At 33.9% G+C, this 20,711-nt stretch overlaps 2 protein-coding genes across 2 annotated transcripts; one reads left to right on the top strand and one right to left on the bottom strand.

Moving 5' to 3' along the window:
- Positions 1–81: 81 nt before the first annotated feature.
- On the bottom strand, positions 82–6,857 carry LOC106717389 (probable ATP-dependent RNA helicase DDX27). Its single transcript, XM_014511248.2, has 15 exons — positions 6,654–6,857; positions 6,415–6,501; positions 6,053–6,194; positions 5,453–5,553; positions 4,914–5,109; positions 4,212–4,360; positions 3,707–3,790; positions 3,381–3,508; positions 2,940–3,137; positions 2,578–2,722; positions 2,031–2,213; positions 1,269–1,449; positions 778–975; positions 557–696; positions 82–460 (listed from the first exon to the last, which is right to left on the bottom strand). Exons 1-15 carry the CDS (start codon positions 6,756–6,758, stop codon positions 131–133), a joined length of 2,367 nt encoding a protein of 788 aa, XP_014366734.2. The 5' UTR covers positions 6,759–6,857; the 3' UTR covers positions 82–130.
- A 402-nt stretch (positions 6,858–7,259) lies between these two features.
- Positions 7,260–17,685, top strand: LOC106717385 (phosphatidylinositol-3-phosphatase SAC1). Its single transcript, XM_045684493.1, has 14 exons — positions 7,260–7,403; positions 7,988–8,082; positions 8,466–8,584; positions 8,779–8,871; positions 10,130–10,261; positions 10,478–10,586; positions 10,971–11,086; positions 11,285–11,509; positions 13,334–13,501; positions 14,297–14,503; positions 15,152–15,319; positions 15,990–16,091; positions 16,921–17,057; positions 17,263–17,685. Exons 1-14 carry the CDS (start codon positions 7,366–7,368, stop codon positions 17,348–17,350), a joined length of 1,797 nt encoding a protein of 598 aa, XP_045540449.1. The 5' UTR covers positions 7,260–7,365; the 3' UTR covers positions 17,351–17,685.
- Positions 17,686–20,711: the final 3,026 nt, after the last annotated feature.

The raw sequence follows: 20,711 nt of genomic DNA, 5'->3' as shown, positions 1-20,711 counted from the left end.
GAATGGACATAAAATGTCTGATACTTAAGTTAAAAGTAGAAATAGGGTACGAGAATCAGTAATAAATTAGCATCAGTTCTGCAAAATATTTAATATTTGTTAACATAAAACATTATTATTCTTATGGTTATTATTTATTTTTTCTTCGACCTCCCTGTTTAGGTGCTTGAGGTTTTCCGAAAGATTTCGATTTATTCGGACCCTTTCCTTTGGCCGGACCTTTACCTTTTTTCTGTGGGAATTTGACACCTTTTTGTACACGGTTGGCATCATATCGCAGCCTCTTTGCCGCGGCCCTAGATGTATCTGTCAAATCGTTTGCGAAGTTACTCTGTTTCTTCTTATTCTTTGGCTTTTGATTGTTTCTCAACTGCGATCTTTCGTCGTCGTTGTCGTCGACAGCTTTTATTCTGCGTTGTTTCTTCTTACGTTTTGCCATCCTTGATTGGAGTAGAGCAACCTGAAGACGAAAAAACAATTTACATATATAATCTAAATAGCTTAAAGGTACACTTTTCTTTCAGAATTAAAGCGAGTATCTTTTTATATACATTACCTTCTCCATCTCTTTTCTCACTCTCTCTTCAGCTGTATCCTTGGGCGTGTGTTTCGTTGCTTTCTTCTTTTTCTTCTTGCCGTCATCTTCGTCCGAATCGTCGTCGCGTTTTCGCTTTTTACCTTTAGCCTTAAGATTCTCTATAGAAAAAGATATCGCAAATAAGTAAAAAAAAATATGCTATAAGAATATAATGTTGTAGGTACAAAAGAATTTTATACCTTTCCCCGGATGACGAGTTAATGCAAGTCTCTCTTTTTCTTCTCTCTTTTCTTTCGGCGTCTGGAACCAATTGTGCTGCCGTTTGACCTCAATCTGAGGACCATCTTTCTCTTTCTTCAAATTAGTTTCCAATTTAGCCGTCTGCTTCTCCATTTTGTTCAGTTGTTTCTCTGCATATTCCTCGTCAAGTATAGCGGCTGTTGAAAAAAAAGACTTTTTTTCACATAACGCGGTATTATAAAAGTAACCAAATGAGTACAAAATTATACTCCATTAAATGTAACGTGAATATTACAACTTGTGAAATACGTAACGTAAACGTAAAGTAATTAAAATAATATTGACAAAAACATTAGTAAAATGTCCATAACTGTACAATTTACCTTACATATTTTTACAAGCAGAATAGACTGTAATATAAACTATAACATAATATACTAAACTATTACTATAATAAATCGATTTTCTCAAGTTAATCGATACATCTTACCAATCTCAGGTTCCAATCTAGTCAATCTGTCGCGGTATTTAGCGACAATGTCAGGTGGCACAGCGCGCGACTTGACGGGGCGTCGCGCGCGCCGCACTATCGCCTTCACCAAGTTCCGCTCCCCCTCCCCCGCCAGCGACACTGACACCCCCGCGCGCCCCGCACGAGCTGTCCTACCCACCTAATTATATCACAAAAATAAAACATACAAGTCAAGCAGATACTATACTATGTTTTAAATAACTAGCTGTGGCCCGCGACTCCTTCCGCACGTAATTAAAAAACAAAACATAACAAGACTATGTTCTACATCTGTGCCAAATTTCATTAAGATTCGTTGGGCCGTTCATACCCGGAGATACCTTCAAACAAACATCCATCCTTCTAAACTTTGGCTGGATGGATGGATGTTTGTTGGTATCTCCAGAATCGCTGAATATATCTTGATGAAATTTGGGACAGATAACCATATGGAAGAACAAATAGGCTACTTATTGTTTTTTTTTTAATTCCGCGCGGACGACGTCGCAGGCAACAGCTAGTTATATAACATTAGTAAGATTGGAAAGTAATCTTTTGTATAACGCTTATCAGTAAAAATAAGTACTGAATATAATATGAAATTAGTTGGTATGGCGTTGCAATCGAGTTTCGAGACATCGAGACATTGACTACATACAGAAATAATCTAAGACAAACAAAACAGTAGATCCAATGTAAAATATCCTAATATAAACTACTGGTCAATTACTGTTCACTTACCCTGTGTATATAATGTTCTAATGTGGCAGGCAAAGTGAAATTCAGTACAGTCTTGACGCCAGGTATGTCTAAACCTCTTGCAGCAACATCTGTAGCCACTAACACGTCTACCTGCTCTTCTTTGAATCTCTTTAGAGAATCCAATCGCTGAGGTTGGTTTAATGCTCCGTGCAATTCTGCTACCTATAAGCATATTTTAGTATGAATATAAATCACAAAGTTTCCTTAGGGTGGAAAATTATATTGTATTAGAAATTTACATTTAAAGCATTGAAGATGTCAAAAAGTAATATTTTATTAGTTCTTCACAAAGCGGAAAATGTTTTATAAAAGTGATTTGTTTATTCTTGTTACGCTGTAAAACGCATAAATCTTATTTAGTTTGTTAGTTTCTAGGTGTTAAAGGTTTAATAACGCCAAAGTGACACTAGCGTGGGTGCATGTGTAATTGTGGAAACAGTACTCCTAGCGCCCCTCAATACTCCTAGAGGACAGATTTTCACTATTAACTTGTACTAAATAGTAATAAAATGCAGTAGATTGTTACTTTAACTCCAAGTAGGCCGAGTGCAACGTGCAGTCTGTGCGCTTGCTTTTTAGTCTGTACAAAGATGACAGCTCTGTCGCGGAACGTTCGGCACACTAGCGCCGCCAGAATCGCCTCACGGTCAGACTCACGCTCTTTACGTATCCTAGTGAATGAATAGTTTTTTTTTAAGTAAGTATTTGAGTGTTACAATCTCATTTGACATTTGAATAAAGACATCTTGTCAAATTATAAAAAAAACTAAAAACACAACTAGTACAATAAAAATTGAGCAAAATCTAAAATTTTTTGTAATAGAAAAAATAAAAACATTTCTTATACCAATTTCTAAAATTCTAAAATGTTGCTTTATTTTTAATTACCTGACAAACTCCTGACGCAGATTAAAAGCCACATCTTTGTTGGAATCCACAAACAATTTGACAGGCTTGTTAAGTGATACAGCAGCCAAATCTTTGACTTCCTCACTCATAGTCGCTGAGAACAACATCGTCTGTCGCTTAGCAGAACATTGTCTGATGATCTCTTTCATTTGCTCGGCAAAATATTCGTCCAACATCCTATGAAAAATATACAACTCAAAAAATGGGGTCTTTTTTAATAATGACTTAAAGAAAAAAAAACCTATTAAATAAATTTAAAAAAACTTAGAAGCGGACCTAATTATGTGCCTGTAAACTAGTTCCATTAATCCTACCATAGACATGATTACTATAGCTTTTTTATCATGAACAATTAAAATTATATGGCTCTGTTTGGTATTTTATCTCTCGTGGGCCTGATGCTGTAATTATTGTACCTACCTGTCAGCTTCATCAAGTACTAGAACTTCTATGGAATGAAGACTGAACGATGGCGTGTTCCTGATGTGATCTATAAGTCGGCCTGGAGTCGCTATCACTATGTCTGGGTTACGACGAAGCACACTTTCCTAGATAAAGAACATTTTATTTACTAACAAACACAATGCATGAAGTCAACCAACCCGCATTAGATCAGGGTTGACTATGGCCTAGTTACCCCTAACTAGTAGGCTCCGAGCTCACATTGCACAAATTACATTTTAAGCAAGACATTAGGACATATAGGGTATTAAAATGAAATAGAAATACAAATTAAGGAAATTTACCTGATATTTGACATCCAATCCACCAACGGACAGACCAATTGTAACCGAAGTGAATTGCGCCAGTTGCCTTGTCACCGCATGTACCTATATAAAAAGCTCTCAATGTTTTAAATCACCATATTAATGTATAATTTTAGTACAGTTTTTACAGAATATAGTTAAATCCATCTTAATTAAATAAAGATATCAAAAGTACTATCAGGGAATTTGGCGGTGTTCCACTTTAAAAGCTACAGTCGTATGAACTTTACGTATTAAACATAGCTTTTAAATGTGTCTGTACGAATAAAGGCCAGTCAGTGGTAGACAGTTAATTGTTTTTTTATTATTCTCCCGTCGTTTGCGCAACTCACTGCTACTTATTTCGTTCGTAGTCTTGTTAGGAAGAAGGCATTTTTTCTGTAAGTGGAACACCGTGATTTTTCGCAGCTGAACCATAAATATTCTGTTAAAATTATGGATATGCATTTTTTGGATACAAATCTGGTAAAAATTAATACTCTACCTGAGCACCTAACTCTCTAGTAGGCACAAGCACCAGTACTCTAGTGATCCTATCACCACCCGCCTTGTATAACAACCTCTCCAGTATAGGCAGCATGTATGCTGCCGTCTTACCGGTACCCGTAGCTGCGCACGCGCATATATCTTTACCTGGTGAATGGTGTATAGTTGAATTCAATGGAAACAAGAAACTATAGTAAAACTATAGCATATAGCAATAATTTTACCTTTATATAAGTCTATAATAACAGACTTATTAAGAACAAACATGCTTGTATCATGAATTTAAACACTGAATCTTTGTAAAATCAATCCATAGACAATAAATGACATTTTTCAGCCAGTAATTTTAACTAAGTGTTGTGTTATAGAGCGTTATAGAACATAACACATTGTTGTGTCACTAATATTTGAATTAAAAAAAACTTGAGAGGTGTGTTGGGACACCCGGATGGAACGAAGTTCCTTTCAATTAATTAGTGAAGGAACCAATGTTTATTCTATGAATAAAAAACTTAAGTCTTCACAAGAAGTACATTTTATTTCTATGAATTTTCGTGTCGTTGCCATGGTGAAGTAGCGCTCATTCGTCTATAGCAAAGTGTCGTGACAACTTTTCGTAAGAATTTTTTCCGTCTAGCCCCCTTTCACAACGCGCGATAAGGAACTTTGTTCCAAAAACAAATTTAGAACTTCAACATACCTAATAATGCAATAGGTATTGTAGCAGCTTGTATGGGAGTTGGATGGACATAGTTTAAACTGCCAATAGCCTTGAGGAGTGGTCGAGAGAGATTCATCATATAGAAAGAAGCTTGCTCATCATATGGTGGTGGTTCCTCAAAGAAATCCGAGTCATACTCAATACGAGTACCTTGGTCTTCATCTTCTTTTAATTGCTGTAACAATCAAGATAATTAAGTAAGTCTATTTGGTGTTTTGTTTAAAATGCATAATAAATATTTTACGTGAATAAAATTTGATATGGCGTTTACATAAATACAGTCAAACCTGGATATTCAAGAGTTCAAGAGACTACTATATTTTTCTCAATTATATAGGTTTCATTAACCCGAGTTTCTCGCTTATGGAGGTTGTCCACCACAACTTGACAATAAATCTTCCTTATTCAGGTTCAACTGTAATTATTTCTCACAATTTAGTAATAAATAGTAATAATGATAAGTCCTGTCATATCCAATTTGCACCTTTAGTATATAAATATATCACAAATACATTTACCTCTTTTAACTTTTGCTTTTTAGTGATTTTCCTTTCTTTAGTCTTTATTTCATCCTTCTTAAGTTCATCATCAGATATTTCTAATTCATCAACATCTTCATCTGTTAAAAATATAAATATAATTTGATAATGATATATTAGGATTTAATTTATTTACTAATAGCTTTTAACAGCGACTCCGTACGCGCGGAATAAAAAAAAATGCACACAAGATAAAAAAGTTCCTATGTCCGTCTCCTAGTTCTAAGCTACCTCCCCATCAATTTTCAGCTAAATCAGTTTGACCGATCTTGAGTTATAAATAGTGTAACTAACACGACTTTCTTTTATATATATATAGATGTGCAGTATATGCTTAATTTGTACATCAATTTCATGTTTCCATTTAAGAAATAAATTCAATTGAATTTTCACTTGACATTGTCTTGCACTTCCGCAACATTGCATGCATATCATTAGTGCACTACTCAGACCAACATCTACATTGTTTGTATTATAGAACTATTGTTAAAATAAAACTGTTAATACTGTAAAACATATATATAATCCCTGCCTACCTCTATACAATTTGGGTATTAGTTATGTCTGTAAGGAACATACCTTTAGCTTCTGCTTCTGAATCTGTATCCACATCACCACTGTTACCATGTACCTTGACTTCTGCTCTCCTCTTAGCTATTTTTTCATCTAATGTGTGTTTCACATTTCTTCGCACATATTTTTGTAAATCATCCCAAGGATTCTACGAAAACAAGATGTCCATTTTCATAATTAATACACTTGATTATGGTATTCTTAATGTATATTTGAATCCATTTCAATTACATATACATAGAGGATCTTTAATTATATTTCTGGAAACTCTACAAGATGGGTTCACTTTTGTAGAACACAGTGGCATGAAATGTGTTGAAAGTTTATTAATTTTTAATAGTTTAGTATAGTGATAAAATTATAGATACCTTATTATACTCATCTACGGAACCAACAAATTTAAACGATGGATCAAAGTCTGCTTTCCTTTTCACTTTTTGTTTTGATGGTTGATACTGAAATAAAATGTAATGAAATATTTAAAGTTTTGAACACATAAGACATTAATCTCTGTATTGGTGTTTTTACTGAAAAATATATATTACATTTTTGATTATTAATGTAACAATAGAATTGTAATGTTCATGTAATTAAAACTTTTACTTACTTCTTCCTCAATATCCGATTCCTCAGACAAATCTTCGACTTCTTCGCCATCTTCAATTGTTTTAATTAGACCGGGATATCCCGGTACTTCCATTTTACTAAGCATTTTAAATTTGAAATTAATATTAGAACATAATAGTAAACACGAAAACTTTGAGTTGAGGTTATCTTTCAAAAACACATGCAACTTTAACGTTACGTGTTACGTACTTGTTCAAGACGGAAAAAGTTAAAACTAAGGTGACGTAAGCAATTCCAGGGCTTATCTCGCATTTCAATAATTACCATAAAAAGTTAAAAATATCTATCGAAATTCTTCATGCTTTCATAATTTTAAGTTTTACATATGAATTTAAACATGAACCTGGAACATTTTTTGTAAAACGGAACGCACTGGAACTCGTTCTAAAATTAATTTTTAAGACCATTTCAAAAAATGTTTCACTAATGACAAAAATGTTGTTTGTATTTAATAAAATTTTAAGAACAACTTTAACTACAAAAATTTTTTAGAAAAATTTCAGCGCATAATTTTTTACCAATATTAAAACAATAAATCAAAGACTGTCAAATGTCATGAATCTGTTCTTTCCTCCAGAAACAAATCATCACTTGTCTTGTCATTTTGATTTCTTCTACTTGTTCAGAGTATTTCCTATTTTTGCTATGATATAACAAAAATTAGAGAAAAACCAATTGATATTGCTTAAAAAATGGCAGATATACTACAAATCCACGATGACATCAAACTGTAAGTATTAATGATAAGAGAGACCTTCTTAATTCGATAAAACTGCGTAAACATCAGCCGGAAAAAATATTTTCTTAGAAACCATACAAAAAAGCCATAAGATTTATTAGTTTTCTTACATATAACCTTGGATTCGTTAGTTTGCGAGGTATAATCATTAGTTTATTAGATGTTTGCAAAACAACTTTAAAAGCATGTTAAAGAAGTACACTTTTCTACATTGGCATTGATCACTGTTATAGTTATTATTTATCTAGTGATTTAGTGATAACTTACACAAACCTAACTAATACAAAGATGTTTAATTAAGTATTATTGTTAGTTATTATTTTTATCATTGTTAATTACAAGATAATGAAAATTTGAAGTAAATTAATGAAATTTACTGATTTACTGTTACTCAAATTAAATTAATTGTGTTAAATCTATCTCATACATATTTGAAATGTCTACTTTTTTTTAGTAAATATTTAATATGAAACATAATGATAATATTGTTTTCTTTATTCTTTAAGTTATATTTAGAAAATAATTATTCAAATTTATATACTTTAAAGATCTAAGTATTTAAATATATATTTTAGGTATACAACTTCTGACAAATTCTTTTTGGAACCACATTTAAATCCAACGGAGATCTTGGTCATTGATAGAATTACTGGAGAGGCTTCAGTCAAAGGTAAGCTCATTATTAAAATTATTTAACTAGACCACTTATCCACTGTGTGCACAAGACTAGTGGGAAATGCTACTTGTTCCTATGAAAATAGTACAGTCCCCTTCAAAAATTAAATTTATATGTAAGGGTAGAGTGTGATAATGTGCACATGCAGGGCACTAGACAAAAAAGGGTGCCACAGGTCTGAAAATTACAGTCTCACATACCTCTGTTAAAGCACCCCCAGACATGGAAGAAAGACAGTGCCATAGGTATCGCACCCAGGGTACCTGTAGAGCTAAAGCTGTTACTGGTGGAATACACCTTGTGAATGTGACTGTACTGATGACGAATTGCTTAAGGGAAAAGGTATTTTACTGTAATGCATATACATTTTGTTCCAGATGTCAAGTCAGTGAAAATACCAATCCCATTAGATGCATACAAACCTGTTTGTGGATTCCTTGGTACAATAAGATTAATATCTGGATTGTATCTTGTTGTAGCAAAATATAGGATTTTGGTAAGATTGTTTTTTTTTTAAATCTGCTGACTAGTGAAATCATTTTTTTTTTATTGAAGTGCCAGTGACTCGAACTGGGAGTTTACTTTAACATATGAAATTTATAGTGGCACAGATTGTGTCAAGAAACAAGAGTTACCAATTTTTATGAAGCAGCTGAAGTTTTATTTATAAAGTAATTTTTTGTTTTTCAGATCGGGAAGCTGAATGGTCATGATATTTATCAATTAGCTGGTGCAGATATATTGCCATATGCTCGTTCTACTACACATCTGACAAGTAAACAGGTAAATAAATACTTATTATTTAATTAAATTGAATAAATACTAGTGATGCAACGGATGTCTGTTTCCGTTTCCGCAAGTGCGGAAGTTCCGCGTGCTTTTCAACATCCGTTTCTGCTTCTGTTTCCGCAACTTTTATAACGGAGATAAAACGGAACTTTACGACGGCTGAGAGATCCAAATGCGCGGCGCGAGACGCGCAGTCCGTGCGCGGCCTTTCGGCACTTGTCGCATTTGTTTGTTTACGTACTTTTTCGTGAATTTAAGCGCGTAATAATTTCTGCTGCTGTTTGAAACAATCAGTTTCTCTTGCTGGAGTAAACTGTCTAGTTGTTGTCCATATAAAATTTGACAACTGGCAAAATGTGACTATTTCATACTTACGAGTTATTAAATGTACTTTTGAATAAGTGATAACCATGTAATATATCATCATTATATAGTTAGAAATATATTTGTCGTTTGTCACCACGAGTGATTTGGCGAACTTTAATTGGAAATAGTGTAATTTTGTTTCCTGAAAATAAATTTAATAAAACGCGTATTTTAACTTATTGCAGCGCAGTAAAAATACATACATTGAAGGCTAAAGGACACCGATATCCAATGCCTTAATAAATTAAAAACGAATACAAACTGTTTTTACCGAAAAAAATATTTTTGTAAATATGTTTTTTATTATTATTTACACTTCTGTTTCCGCATCCGTTTCCGTTTCCGTTTCTGCTAAAATTTATTTTTGACATCTGTTTCCGTTTCTGGTTCCGGTAAGACACTTCCGTTGCATCACTAATAAATACTAATTTTCTAAATACACAACAATGCAATGCTCGTGGATTTTCCTGCATTGTACAGCGGCGTTATGGAACAATTTGTCCTCGGGTTATTTCCAAAGGGACCTTCATGAAGCGAGCATACAATTTCCTTAAAAGCCCGCAAAGCATCTGCAGTTCCCCTGTTGTTGCGGATGTCCATGGGTTTTGTTGATCACCTTGGTGTTCCTGTTTAGTTTGCCCCCTTCTCTTATAAAAAAAAAATACTTTTCTTTTTTTTGCTATGAATCAAATGCTTAAAAAATTGATTCAAAAATAAAGAGCTTTAAAAAGAGATAATATTGTAAATAATAAGTAGTAGATTTTTTTTTATAATACAAGCAATTTTAATTTAATTGAAACAGTAATTAATAATAATTTTACATTGAGATCAATTGCATTATTTTTTTTTTAAATTCAATAAGTCGTTAAATTCTTTTTCATTGTAGATTGATGATAATAATACATATGAAAGGCTTATGCGAGCAGCTCTGGAAACCCCAGGCATATACTTCTCATATGGATATGATCTAACACATACAATGCAACGATTACATTCAGTTGCTTCGGATTTTCATAAAGTAAGTAAATTATATACCAATGTTATCTTCTAGGACAAGTCGGTGGCATGCAAAGTGTTAACTAAACAATTTAATGTACCAACTATTTGACAAACTAATTCTTTCTTCCAACCTTTCAACATTCTCACCTTTCTTACTAATTTATATGCCAACAGTCCAACTTCCAATCTTCCAACCACTCCAAATTTCTATGTTTTTTATTAATATTATTTTCAGATGTCATTAGCGAGTCGTGCAGATGCTCGTTTTCTTTGGAACGGTCACTTACTGAAGGACTTTGCACATCAACAGTTTGAGAGATTTGCTTTACCCGTTATACAAGGCTGTATCCTTTTTTTAAAAAAAACACAAGCAGGAGGCCTAATTTTAATCCCCTCTCCCTTCCCACCCTTTTCTTATTAGGAAAGGATGGGAAGGGGAAGTGGATTTCCTGAGAGTGAATATCCTCTTTCTGTGAGTCCCCTTCTCCATTGATTAAAGGTAGGCAACTCATCTGCATTTGCGGATGTCTGGGCAACGGTCGCCTCGCTATTGCGGCGAATCCAGGTGACCGTTTGCTCGTTTGCCACTTTATGATATAAAAAAAAAGGCCAGGATTTTTATATTCTTGGTTAGGTTATACTTATTTGTCTTTTATGTGAATGTTGGTCAATTTTTTTTAACTATGTGCCTATAGCTTTTTTATTCAATGTCCTTGACTATCATCCAGTTGTTGCAATCAACAATGTGACAGTAAATGGTCACCAGCTGATGTGGTCGCTGGTCTCTCGACGCTGTGTGGATAGAGCTGGCACCAGGTTCTTCATGCGAGGAGCTGATGCCCAGGTATTTACATAGCTAGATAAGATCTGTATTATACAATATTATTTTATTTCAGTTGACAAAGTAACTTAAAAAAAATTAAATGGGTTATTGGCTGCTATAGTATTCGATTTTCCACGGTACATAATTGACGTCAACGCATTAAGTTTAAGTAAGATATAGGGGTAAATAGATAAGTCAATGTAATTCTGTCTTTAACAGGGTAATGTAGCAAACTTCGTAGAGACGGAACAGATAATAGAACGTGGGGGTGAGAAATCATCTTTCGTACAAACTCGCGGGTCTATTCCGTTGTTCTGGTCGCAATATCCAGATTTGAAGTACAAGCCGGCGATGGTATTGTCTGCGGAAGACCACGTGGCGGCCTATACTAGGCATATGAGGGATCAGATACAGCGGTACGGCAATCAAGTGTTGGTTAATTTGGTAAGTTTTTTATGTAAAGTTTTTTTTAAATATTGAAATAATCGTATTAGTGTAAAGCAGTGATTGTTAAACTTATTTCTTTCACCGCCCCCTTTGAAAATCAATTATATTAGGTCCTTACATATGAAATTGGCGTTTTGTATGGGAGGAACAAAAAGTCGAATATTTTTTAATATAATATATTTAATTAATCAAAGTATGAACCATTATTTTCTATCCACTTTTGCCATCTCATAGGTAGTTCATTGATCCCTTTACTAAAAAAACCAGTCGGACGGGAATCAATAAAATCTTTGAAGGCGATTTGGACTGCCCCATCGGAGTTGAATTTTTTCCCTTGCAAGAAGTTATCCAAATTTCGAAAAAAATGGTTATCTGTTGGAGCAAGGTTCGGGGAGTACGGAGGATGTCTTAGACTTTCCAATTGAAGCTCTTCTAATTTAGTAGCCGTCTGTTGCGCAGTGTGTGGTCTAGCGTTGTCGTGAAGCAGCAGTGGCGTGGAGCGATTGACCAGCCTAGGTTGTTTAGCCGCTAGCTTTTCCATCATGGTTTGCAATTGCTGACAATAGACATCAGCCGTAATAGTCTGGCCAGATTTGAGAAAACTGTAATGAACAATACCGGCACTAGTCCACCAAACGCTTACAAGTAACTTTTTTGGGGTTAATTTTCGCTTGGGGCAGGATTTGGCTGGCTGGCCAGGATCCAACCATTGCGCTGAGCGCTTCCGATTATCGTAAAGAACCCATTTTTTATCACAGGTAATGATTCGGTTTAAAATACCTTCATTATTGTGCCGGTTTAGTAATGTAACGCAACAGTCGACGCGCGTTTGCCGGTTTGCTTCAGTCAATTCGTGAGGTACCCACCTTTCAAGCTTTTTAATCTTCCCAATTTGCTTCAAGTGAATTAAAACAGTTTTATCACTAACATCGCAGCCTGCAGCTAACTCGGACGTGGTTTGCGATGGATCTGCTTCCACAATAGCCTTCAACTCTTCATTATCAACTTGAGTCTCAGGCCGTCCACGGGGCTTGTTCTGCAGATCGAAATTTCCAGAACGAAAACGTTGGAACCAAAAACGAACTGTGTTTTCTTTTGCAACACGACCGCCATACACATCATTCACCCTTCGAGTCGTTTCCGCAGCACTAGTGCCACGGCGGAACTCGTACTCGTAAATAATGCGATATTTTAAGTTTTCCATTTTGTAAAATGAGTGACGCAAACAGAAAAAAACAGAAGAAAAAAAACAAATGAATGACGGTCATCGAACCACAAATACATGAGTCTATAGCTGTACAAATTTGAATTTGGAATTCCTTACCAAAGAGGAGAAATTCGTGATTAAAGTGGCCAGTACGAAAAACGCCAATTTCATATGTAAGGACCTAATATTTCAGAGCCCCCTAATTTTTATTCAGCCCCAAAACTTAAAAACCATATTTTCATTACTTTAATTAATTTCAATGCCCCCCATTTTTTGGGCCCCTTATCGCCCCCTCCTAGGTTTCAAACGCCCCCTTGGGGGCGTTATCACCTACTTTGGGAAACACTGGTATAAAGCCTTATATAAAAAATATTAGGAGTGATGTAAATCTAACTTAGTGCGCGGATTTGCTCTGTAATTAATTTTTACTTTTCACCTCTACTCTTAATAAATAATTCTAACAGATGTTCCTTTACTTTAAATATTTTTTTATTTTAATTTAAAATTTGGGCTCAGTAAGGACTTTCCATCATACTATCTACATAGTATCCAATAGATTGAAAAGAGTTTGCCTTTCGGGCTCAGTAATGCCCTTCATACATTTCATTTAATAGATCGACCAGCACGGTAAAGAGGAATCCTTAGAGCGCGGGTACCGTGCTGCGGTGGCATCGGCCGCATTGCCCGGGGTGAGGTATGAACCCTTCGACTTCCATGCGGAATGTCGTGGCATGCGGTACGACAGGCTGACTGTGCTAATGGATAGGATAGCACATGAACAGGTATATAACCCAACAGAAGTTCCTTAACGCTTCTGCCTCTATGACCACAGATTGTTAAGCTAGTAAATCTTATTTCTTATTAATTTTATAAATGCGAAAGTTTAGTTGGATTGATGGATGGATGTTTGTTTGACTGTATCTCCAGAGCGGCACAACGGATCTTGATGAAATTTAGCACGGATGTAGAACATAGTTTGGAAGAACATATAGGATACTTATTAAGTTTGTTTTTAATTCCGCACGGACGGAGTCGCTAGTGACAGTTAGTCAGTTAATCAAAAATTTATTATTTTGTATTAAGTGTCTAACAAAAATAGTTCTAAAGTAAATAAAAAAAAAAGACAAACAAATAAAAAGGAACTCACTATTGCAATTAAGCATAAACAAATATGTGCTAAAAGATTACGGATCTAGAATCTGTAGATTTTGCTTGTTCTAATAAAAAAATACCCCAACAGAACATACTCGGCTTAGAAGGGTCTTCAGAACCGTTCATGACGCCTCATATCTTGACAGATCTAACCATGGATTGATAGACAGAATTGACGTCGAAGTTCCGTTCGTTTGGTCACTAAAAGTTCCTTATTTTAATCGTTATATTTCCTTATTTTAATCGTTATATATTAAAGTTTAGTCTATAACTTATTATTATTGGTTGTGATGAAGCGTCTTTTAGGAATTTTAATATAAAAAAGTCTTGATATGATACCTTTTCCTTGATAGAATACTCGTAACATACTTTTACCTTTTGTATCATAGGGTTTACCCTTTTTTTAGTCAAGTCTGTAATTTCAGACGGAATTCGGTTACTTCCTATCACGTGGTGGCACAGTCTTGTTACGTCAGACTGGTGTGTTCCGTACCAACTGCGTTGACTGTCTAGACCGTACCAATGTCGTGCAGTCGTTACTCGCGCGCAGACAGATGGAGGCAGCTCTGCGACTCCTTGCTGTGACCACCAGTGACAACCAGCATCCTCATCTGGATAGATTATTTAATACGGTTAGTGTGCTATTAATTATTTACAATTTTGCGTGTGTTTCTTTTAGGTAAATTTAGAAAAAGGTGAATTAGGAACGTCGGTGGCTGCAAGCTGCACTTTACTTGCAATCATCAGGTCTTGGGTTTGAATCATGCCATGTACCAATGGGTTTTTCAATTTATATATATAATAATCATATAAACAAAAAAGTAATGAGATTGAATGTGGATGGCTATAAAGGTAGAGGAAGACCAAAGAAGGTATGGATGGATTGTGTGAAAGAGGATATGCGTAAGAAGGGGGTAAATTCAGATATGACGGCTGATAGAGATGTATGGAGGAGTAGTACATACTGTGCCAACCCTCCATAGGGATAAGGGCAGGTTGATGATGATGATGATATATACCCGACGTTCTTATAGTGAAGGAAAACATCGTTATGCAACCTGTACATTTCTGAGAAGAAATTTAAAGATATGTGTGATTATGACCTAGTCACCTCTTACTTAGGGCAGGCTCTTAGCCCCTCAGTGGAGCGTATAGTGAGATGATGATGATGAATTAAATAATAACTGCACTTTTAATTAAAAGAAAGAATACTGGTAAATTAATTTCTGACTTTACCCTGTCTTTGTACTGTAAAGTTATCCTCTATCCTGTTATTCAAGGTGTGGGCAGACCACGCCGACATGATATCCTGCCAGTACTCAGGTACAGGCGCGTTGAAGACAGACTTCACGCGCACTGGGAAGCGCACGCGCGTTGGCGCGCTGCGGGACGGAGTTAACTCACTCACTAGATACTATAAGAATAATTTCACTGATGGATTTAGACAGGTATGTTTCTTTTATTTCTAGTAAAGGTGTATTTACATAATAATTAAATTAAACTAATTAATTTAATTAAAATTAATTAATTAAATTAATTGATATTAATTATTTTAATTAATTAATATTAATTAAATTAATTGATATTAATTATTTTAATTAATTAATATTAATTAAATCAATTAATGAAAATTAATTAGTAATCATTTAATTAATTAATCTGACTAATATTATAAATACGAAAATTTAGATCGATGTTTGTTAGAAAGTTGTACAGATGCACAACATAGTCTGGAATAACACAAAGGCTATTTATTAAGTTTATTTTTTCGCGCGGATGGAATCGCGCGTGACAGCTAGTTGATTGACGCCTAATTTTAGTCCTCTTTCCCTTCCCACTGTTCTTCTATTAGGTAAGGATGAGAAGGGGAAGTGAATATGGCGGAGAGAATGTGTCCCGCATAGGAAGGGATAAAAAAGTTTGAGTTAGTCATATGGACGAGTTTAAACATAATAACGATTAAAATCACTCAGCATACAGAAGTAACTATTTTACTTTCAATGTTATATATATAATAGTAAAGTTAAATAAAAAGTATTAAATTTAACAGATACGATTATTCACGTTGTAAATATCGAAATTGAACTTTATTTATATGTAATAAGAGTTTATTTGCAGGACTCAATAGATTTGATCCTCGGCAAGTACACAGTAAGTGAAGGTGAGGGCAACACCGCGCCTTGTCCGCTGCGACGTGACAGGGATTGGAAATATGTCACTGTAAGTATATGTTTATTATTTATTTAATCTTACTTATATTATAAATACGAATGTTTGGATGGATGGATGTTTGTTTAAAGTTATCTCCTGAACGGCTGAACAGATCTTGATGAAATTTGGCATAGATGTTAGAACATAGTCTGGATGAACACATAGACTACTTATTAAATTTGTTTAATATCGCGAGGAAAGAATTGCGGAAGACAACTAGTTTATTTTATAACCTGACCATTAAAAAATTCGTCATATTGCCGAAAACTTATAGAATTAGGTTCTTGTTGAGTTGTCTAATTATATTATTATAATAGCGGTGAAATATAAACCAATCCAAAGCAATGATTGCTTTGAACTTAACATGTTGATGTTAACTAAGTTATGTACATTCAAATAAATAAATTTCGCTTCTCACTTAGATTAAAAAGTCAGGACACTGTCACTATAAGCCTCTGCATACATAAGGCAACGTAAATCTTCAAAATTAATGTTGTAAGTTTGGGTCGTCAGTATTCCGTTCCGGATACTTAGTGCATACAATTTTATATCGTCGACGTGAGTCTTCTCGGTTAATACAGGCATAGCAACTCGCAGCGACTTTTCTCACGATAATCTAGACAAGTAGGTTGCGAGCGACTGGTTTTGGCGACTAACAAAAATTCGGCGACGCGTGTGTAAGACCTTCTATGATATTGAATTGCGTTATTTAGCTGGATTTCGAAGATTTGAGTTTCCATTTGTATGAAAGATCTAAGAGCTGTAAGATCTTATTGCATTATGAGTGTAACAATGTTCACCTAAATGGGTAGTAAATAAACGTTCTCGACTATGTCAGTTCCCGTCGGTGCTGCTGGTGGCGGTGTCGATGTTCTGTGCGAGCGCAGTGCTCCCGCAGCGCTACAGCAACGAGGTTATGCTCTACCTCATGTTCTGGGGCGCGGCCATCGGTGCCACCGTCTCCTTCATATTCAGGTATTACTATATAGCTTTGTCTTTTTAATTCGCGTACTCTATAAATTTTTTCACTAAATGTTTTTATTTTTAACCAATGTTGGTCCTTCGAAGGACGGATTTGTTTATGAAAATAAAATGTAACATCGGTTTATTGATTTGTCAAGAACAAGTACTGTGAACAAATTGACATTTGAAGAAGCATTTATTTATGGTATAATTTCAGGCATGGCAAGGAGTTTGTGGAGTGGCCCCGCCTGGATGGTGGGGGGCTGGCCATTGCGGGCCCCCGCGGCCCTCCGCCCTCCTTATGATAAACGATCGGCTCGTCCTCGTCGTCTAGACCAAACTATACCCCACACAGACTAGCCCCCGCCCCTACCCTCAACCCAAAAAATACCCATAGAATGAGTTGACACGTCGATAATAAGAGTACTCTTCTACACCACGTGCCAACCCAAGCGCTACTAAACGATTTTTACTCCCTCTTTTTCACTACATTTCGGTGTGATCGCTCGCTGTTTTAACTTATGCTGTAAGTTTGAAAATTTGTCGATATAATATTAACTTTAGGTAATTTTAACTCTTTAATTAATCGCTTTTACATATCGATTTTAAATATCGATTAATGAAAGCAATTGTCAAATCGATTATTACATAATGTGTAAATGTTTTGTGAATCTATAATCTGCAAATCCTTTTGACAATTACAAGTTTTCAAGTCGATCTTAGTACAAAATAAGATTATTGTCTGTGTTTTACTAATGTTATGCAATTTAGGTATGGAAAATATTTTTCATTATAGGCAATATTTCTAAATAATATTCCTAAATATCCGGCTTACGAAGGACCGAGTTATTTCTACTATAACAAATGAAAAGTACATTGTAATCACTTATACTTTTGCCATTTCATTGGAAAAGAAATGTCAAAAATTACAATCTAACTAATATTATAAATGAGAAAAGGATGGATGGATATTAAAAGGTATCTCCTAAACTGCTTCATGGATCATGCTGAAATTTGCCATAGATGTTGAACATTTTTTGGAAGAACACTTATTAATTTTTTATCATTTTTTAAGTTTTTTTTTAAAATCCACGCAGACGGAGTCTCGGGGCACGTCTAGTGTAAATTTAACAATAACAAAGTTTGTACGTTTGTTATAATATTGTTAGTAGAAGTGACATTTTTATCGTTTCTATATATTCTTTTATCCATTGATTGCTTTGTGGTAGGCTAATTACTAATATTTATAATATATTGATTTGTTTGATATTAAACCTTATAGCTTAGGTAATAAGTACTATAATGTTTTGCATTGCACATTCTCAACACCAAGCGAGCGATGCACGAAACACTTGCATTTAAATATACCATATCTATATAATTATAATATTTATTTAAATACGCATTTATATAAAATCTAAATTTAAATTAACAACATTTATGTTTTAATTAATATGTTTGTTTGTTTGCTTATATTTAAAAATCATTCCATAAATACACGGGCTATGGGCGAACACAATTATGAACCTTATTTCATACACAATAGAGTTATTATTTCAATCAATCTTACAAATACAGTCAAAAATCTATAAGCGAGAGTCATAGTACGGTCCCAACAGACGTTCTTCATAAGCGGGAAACCTCTACAAGCGAAAATAATATCGAGGGGTGAAAGGCTATTTGTTTTAAGCGACATTTTTTGCGATATTGACTTATAGGCATCAGAAAAATTCCCTGATTCTGAATATATATATATATATATATATATATATATATATATATATATATATATATATATATATATATATATATCTTAATATATATAAATCTCGTGTCACAATGTTTGTCCTCAATGGACTCCTAAACCACTTAACCGATTATAATAAAATTCGCACACCATGTGCAGTTCGATCCAACTTGAGAGATAGGATAGTTTAAATCTCAAATTATAGTCGCAATTTTAATTTATTGCTAATTATTTGTCTGTTATTATTTGACAGTCACAATTATCTGTTAACTCCAAATGATTCTAACAGATGTCGATACCTTTCCACTGGGTTGAGTAAGTAATCAATAGATGGCGCTAGATGGTGTCATAAGCGTATTAACTGCGAGCGAACGGAGTCGCGGGCGACAGCTAGTATATATATATATAAGTCAATATCGCAAAAAATGTCGCTTAAAACAAATAGCCTTTCACCCCTCGATATGGACTCTCCTTTATCCAGGTTCGACTGTATTAGTTTTAGCATTGTGACCTTCAAATAACTTTGTGAAGTATCGGTGTATGTATTAGTTAATTTACTGTTATTTTGTTTAGTAGTTTTAGAGTTTACTCTAGAACTCAAAAACTACTTAACTGAACATTGAACTATTCGCCGGCTTTCGACCATTTAGATAATTATGATGGTCACTTATTGAAATATGGTTAAAATTTGTCTATTGTTTTACACAAATGGTATTTTCTTTTTATGGTTCCTTTAAATTCTGCCTCATATTATATTTCTAGAATGTTCCTTACAAATATTTAAAATTATTTTAGTTTTGTACTCAAAACGTAAACTACGAAAATAAAACTTTCGAAGGACTAAATTATCCACGTTGTTATTTATAAGAAGGTTTTCCTTTTAACCTTCATTTAAATATGTGGGAATCTTCGAGAACAGGCATTTACTACCGCGTAATTTTCGAATTCCCTTAACATGAGGTAACTTAGCAAAGCAATGTATATTCATTATTTAAAAAAACTTGTTTTAAAGAAAAAAGTTATATTTTATAATATCATGTTGTGTAAAGCAATCCTTAGTACACGTTTTGGTATAGAACGACGAACGAGCTGATATTTTGTAGCTCTACCTCTATGGCAACATATTTAATTATTAATTTATAATTTTTTTGGTCTGTTGCACAATGTCTAAGTAAAGTGCTGGATAACTTACTAATATATAAAATAACTGACAATTTCTAGTTAATAGTTTATATCATTCCAACTTATATGGATCTTTATTTGATAAATAACTTCCAAGTAGCTTATTCAGTATTTACTTGGACATTATGAAACATGTCCTTACTATGAAACTTAAGAAATATAATGTTTGTATCCTAGAATATTTTGTTTTTATTTTCCTATCGCTTATAATATTACAAAACAAGTTTCTTTCAAGTGAAAATATTTTTAATGATTTACTTTGACAAATGGAGATTCCAATTATCGTAACATTTTTAAAACATTGATATCAGCGTATTTAATGTTTTACAATAGTGTTGGTATTATAAAAATAGCAACACCAAAAGATTTACGTAGTTCATGGTTTACGTGATTCAAACATTTAATAAAAATAATTTTAATTTACAACTACAAGTGACAAATGCTAGAAAATAACTACATTTTTAATATTACGACCAATAAATAGGTTTTTTATTTTTCTATTGATACAAATTTTTAATAGAACTGTATAAATTACACTTAATTAATGTAAACTGTAATAAAGCTTGCAATTTCAATGTAAATGTTACTCGAAAAAAAATGTATTTGTCAGCCGTTTTTATAGACACTTTTAGACTTTATACGGCACAATTCCATCCGAAATAAGTTAAAATTAATTTATAAATAGTGGGAGTTGGCTTGTGATTGTGTAAGTTTCAATCGTGTGTTGTTTTATGTAA

The sequence above is a fragment of the Papilio machaon genome, chromosome 26 (assembly GCF_912999745.1).
Source record: "Papilio machaon chromosome 26, ilPapMach1.1, whole genome shotgun sequence".
NCBI classification, from domain to species: domain Eukaryota; kingdom Metazoa; phylum Arthropoda; class Insecta; order Lepidoptera; family Papilionidae; genus Papilio; species Papilio machaon.
The sequence above is the reverse complement of the archived record's forward strand: the minus strand, read 5'-3'. Positions and strand labels throughout refer to the sequence as shown.

Coding starts and splice junctions, on each gene's coding strand:
- LOC106717385 (XM_045684493.1), top strand. CDS start 7,366: ATGGCAGATATACTACAAATCCACGATGACATCAAACT. Junction 8,585..8,778: donor TAGCAAAATATAGGATTTTG/GTAAGATTGTTT, acceptor TTTGTTTTTCAG/ATCGGGAAGCTGAATGGTCA. Junction 13,502..14,296: donor ATAGGATAGCACATGAACAG/GTATATAACCCA, acceptor CTGTAATTTCAG/ACGGAATTCGGTTACTTCCT.
- LOC106717389 (XM_014511248.2), bottom strand. CDS start 6,758: ATGCTTAGTAAAATGGAAGTACCGGGATATCCCGGTCTAATTAAAACA. Junction 3,138..3,380: donor GTACTTGATGAAGCTGACAG/GTAGGTACAATA, acceptor TATTTTTCATAG/GATGTTGGACGAATATTTTG. Junction 461..556: donor TGAGAAAAGAGATGGAGAAG/GTAATGTATATA, acceptor TTTCGTCTTCAG/GTTGCTCTACTCCAATCAAG.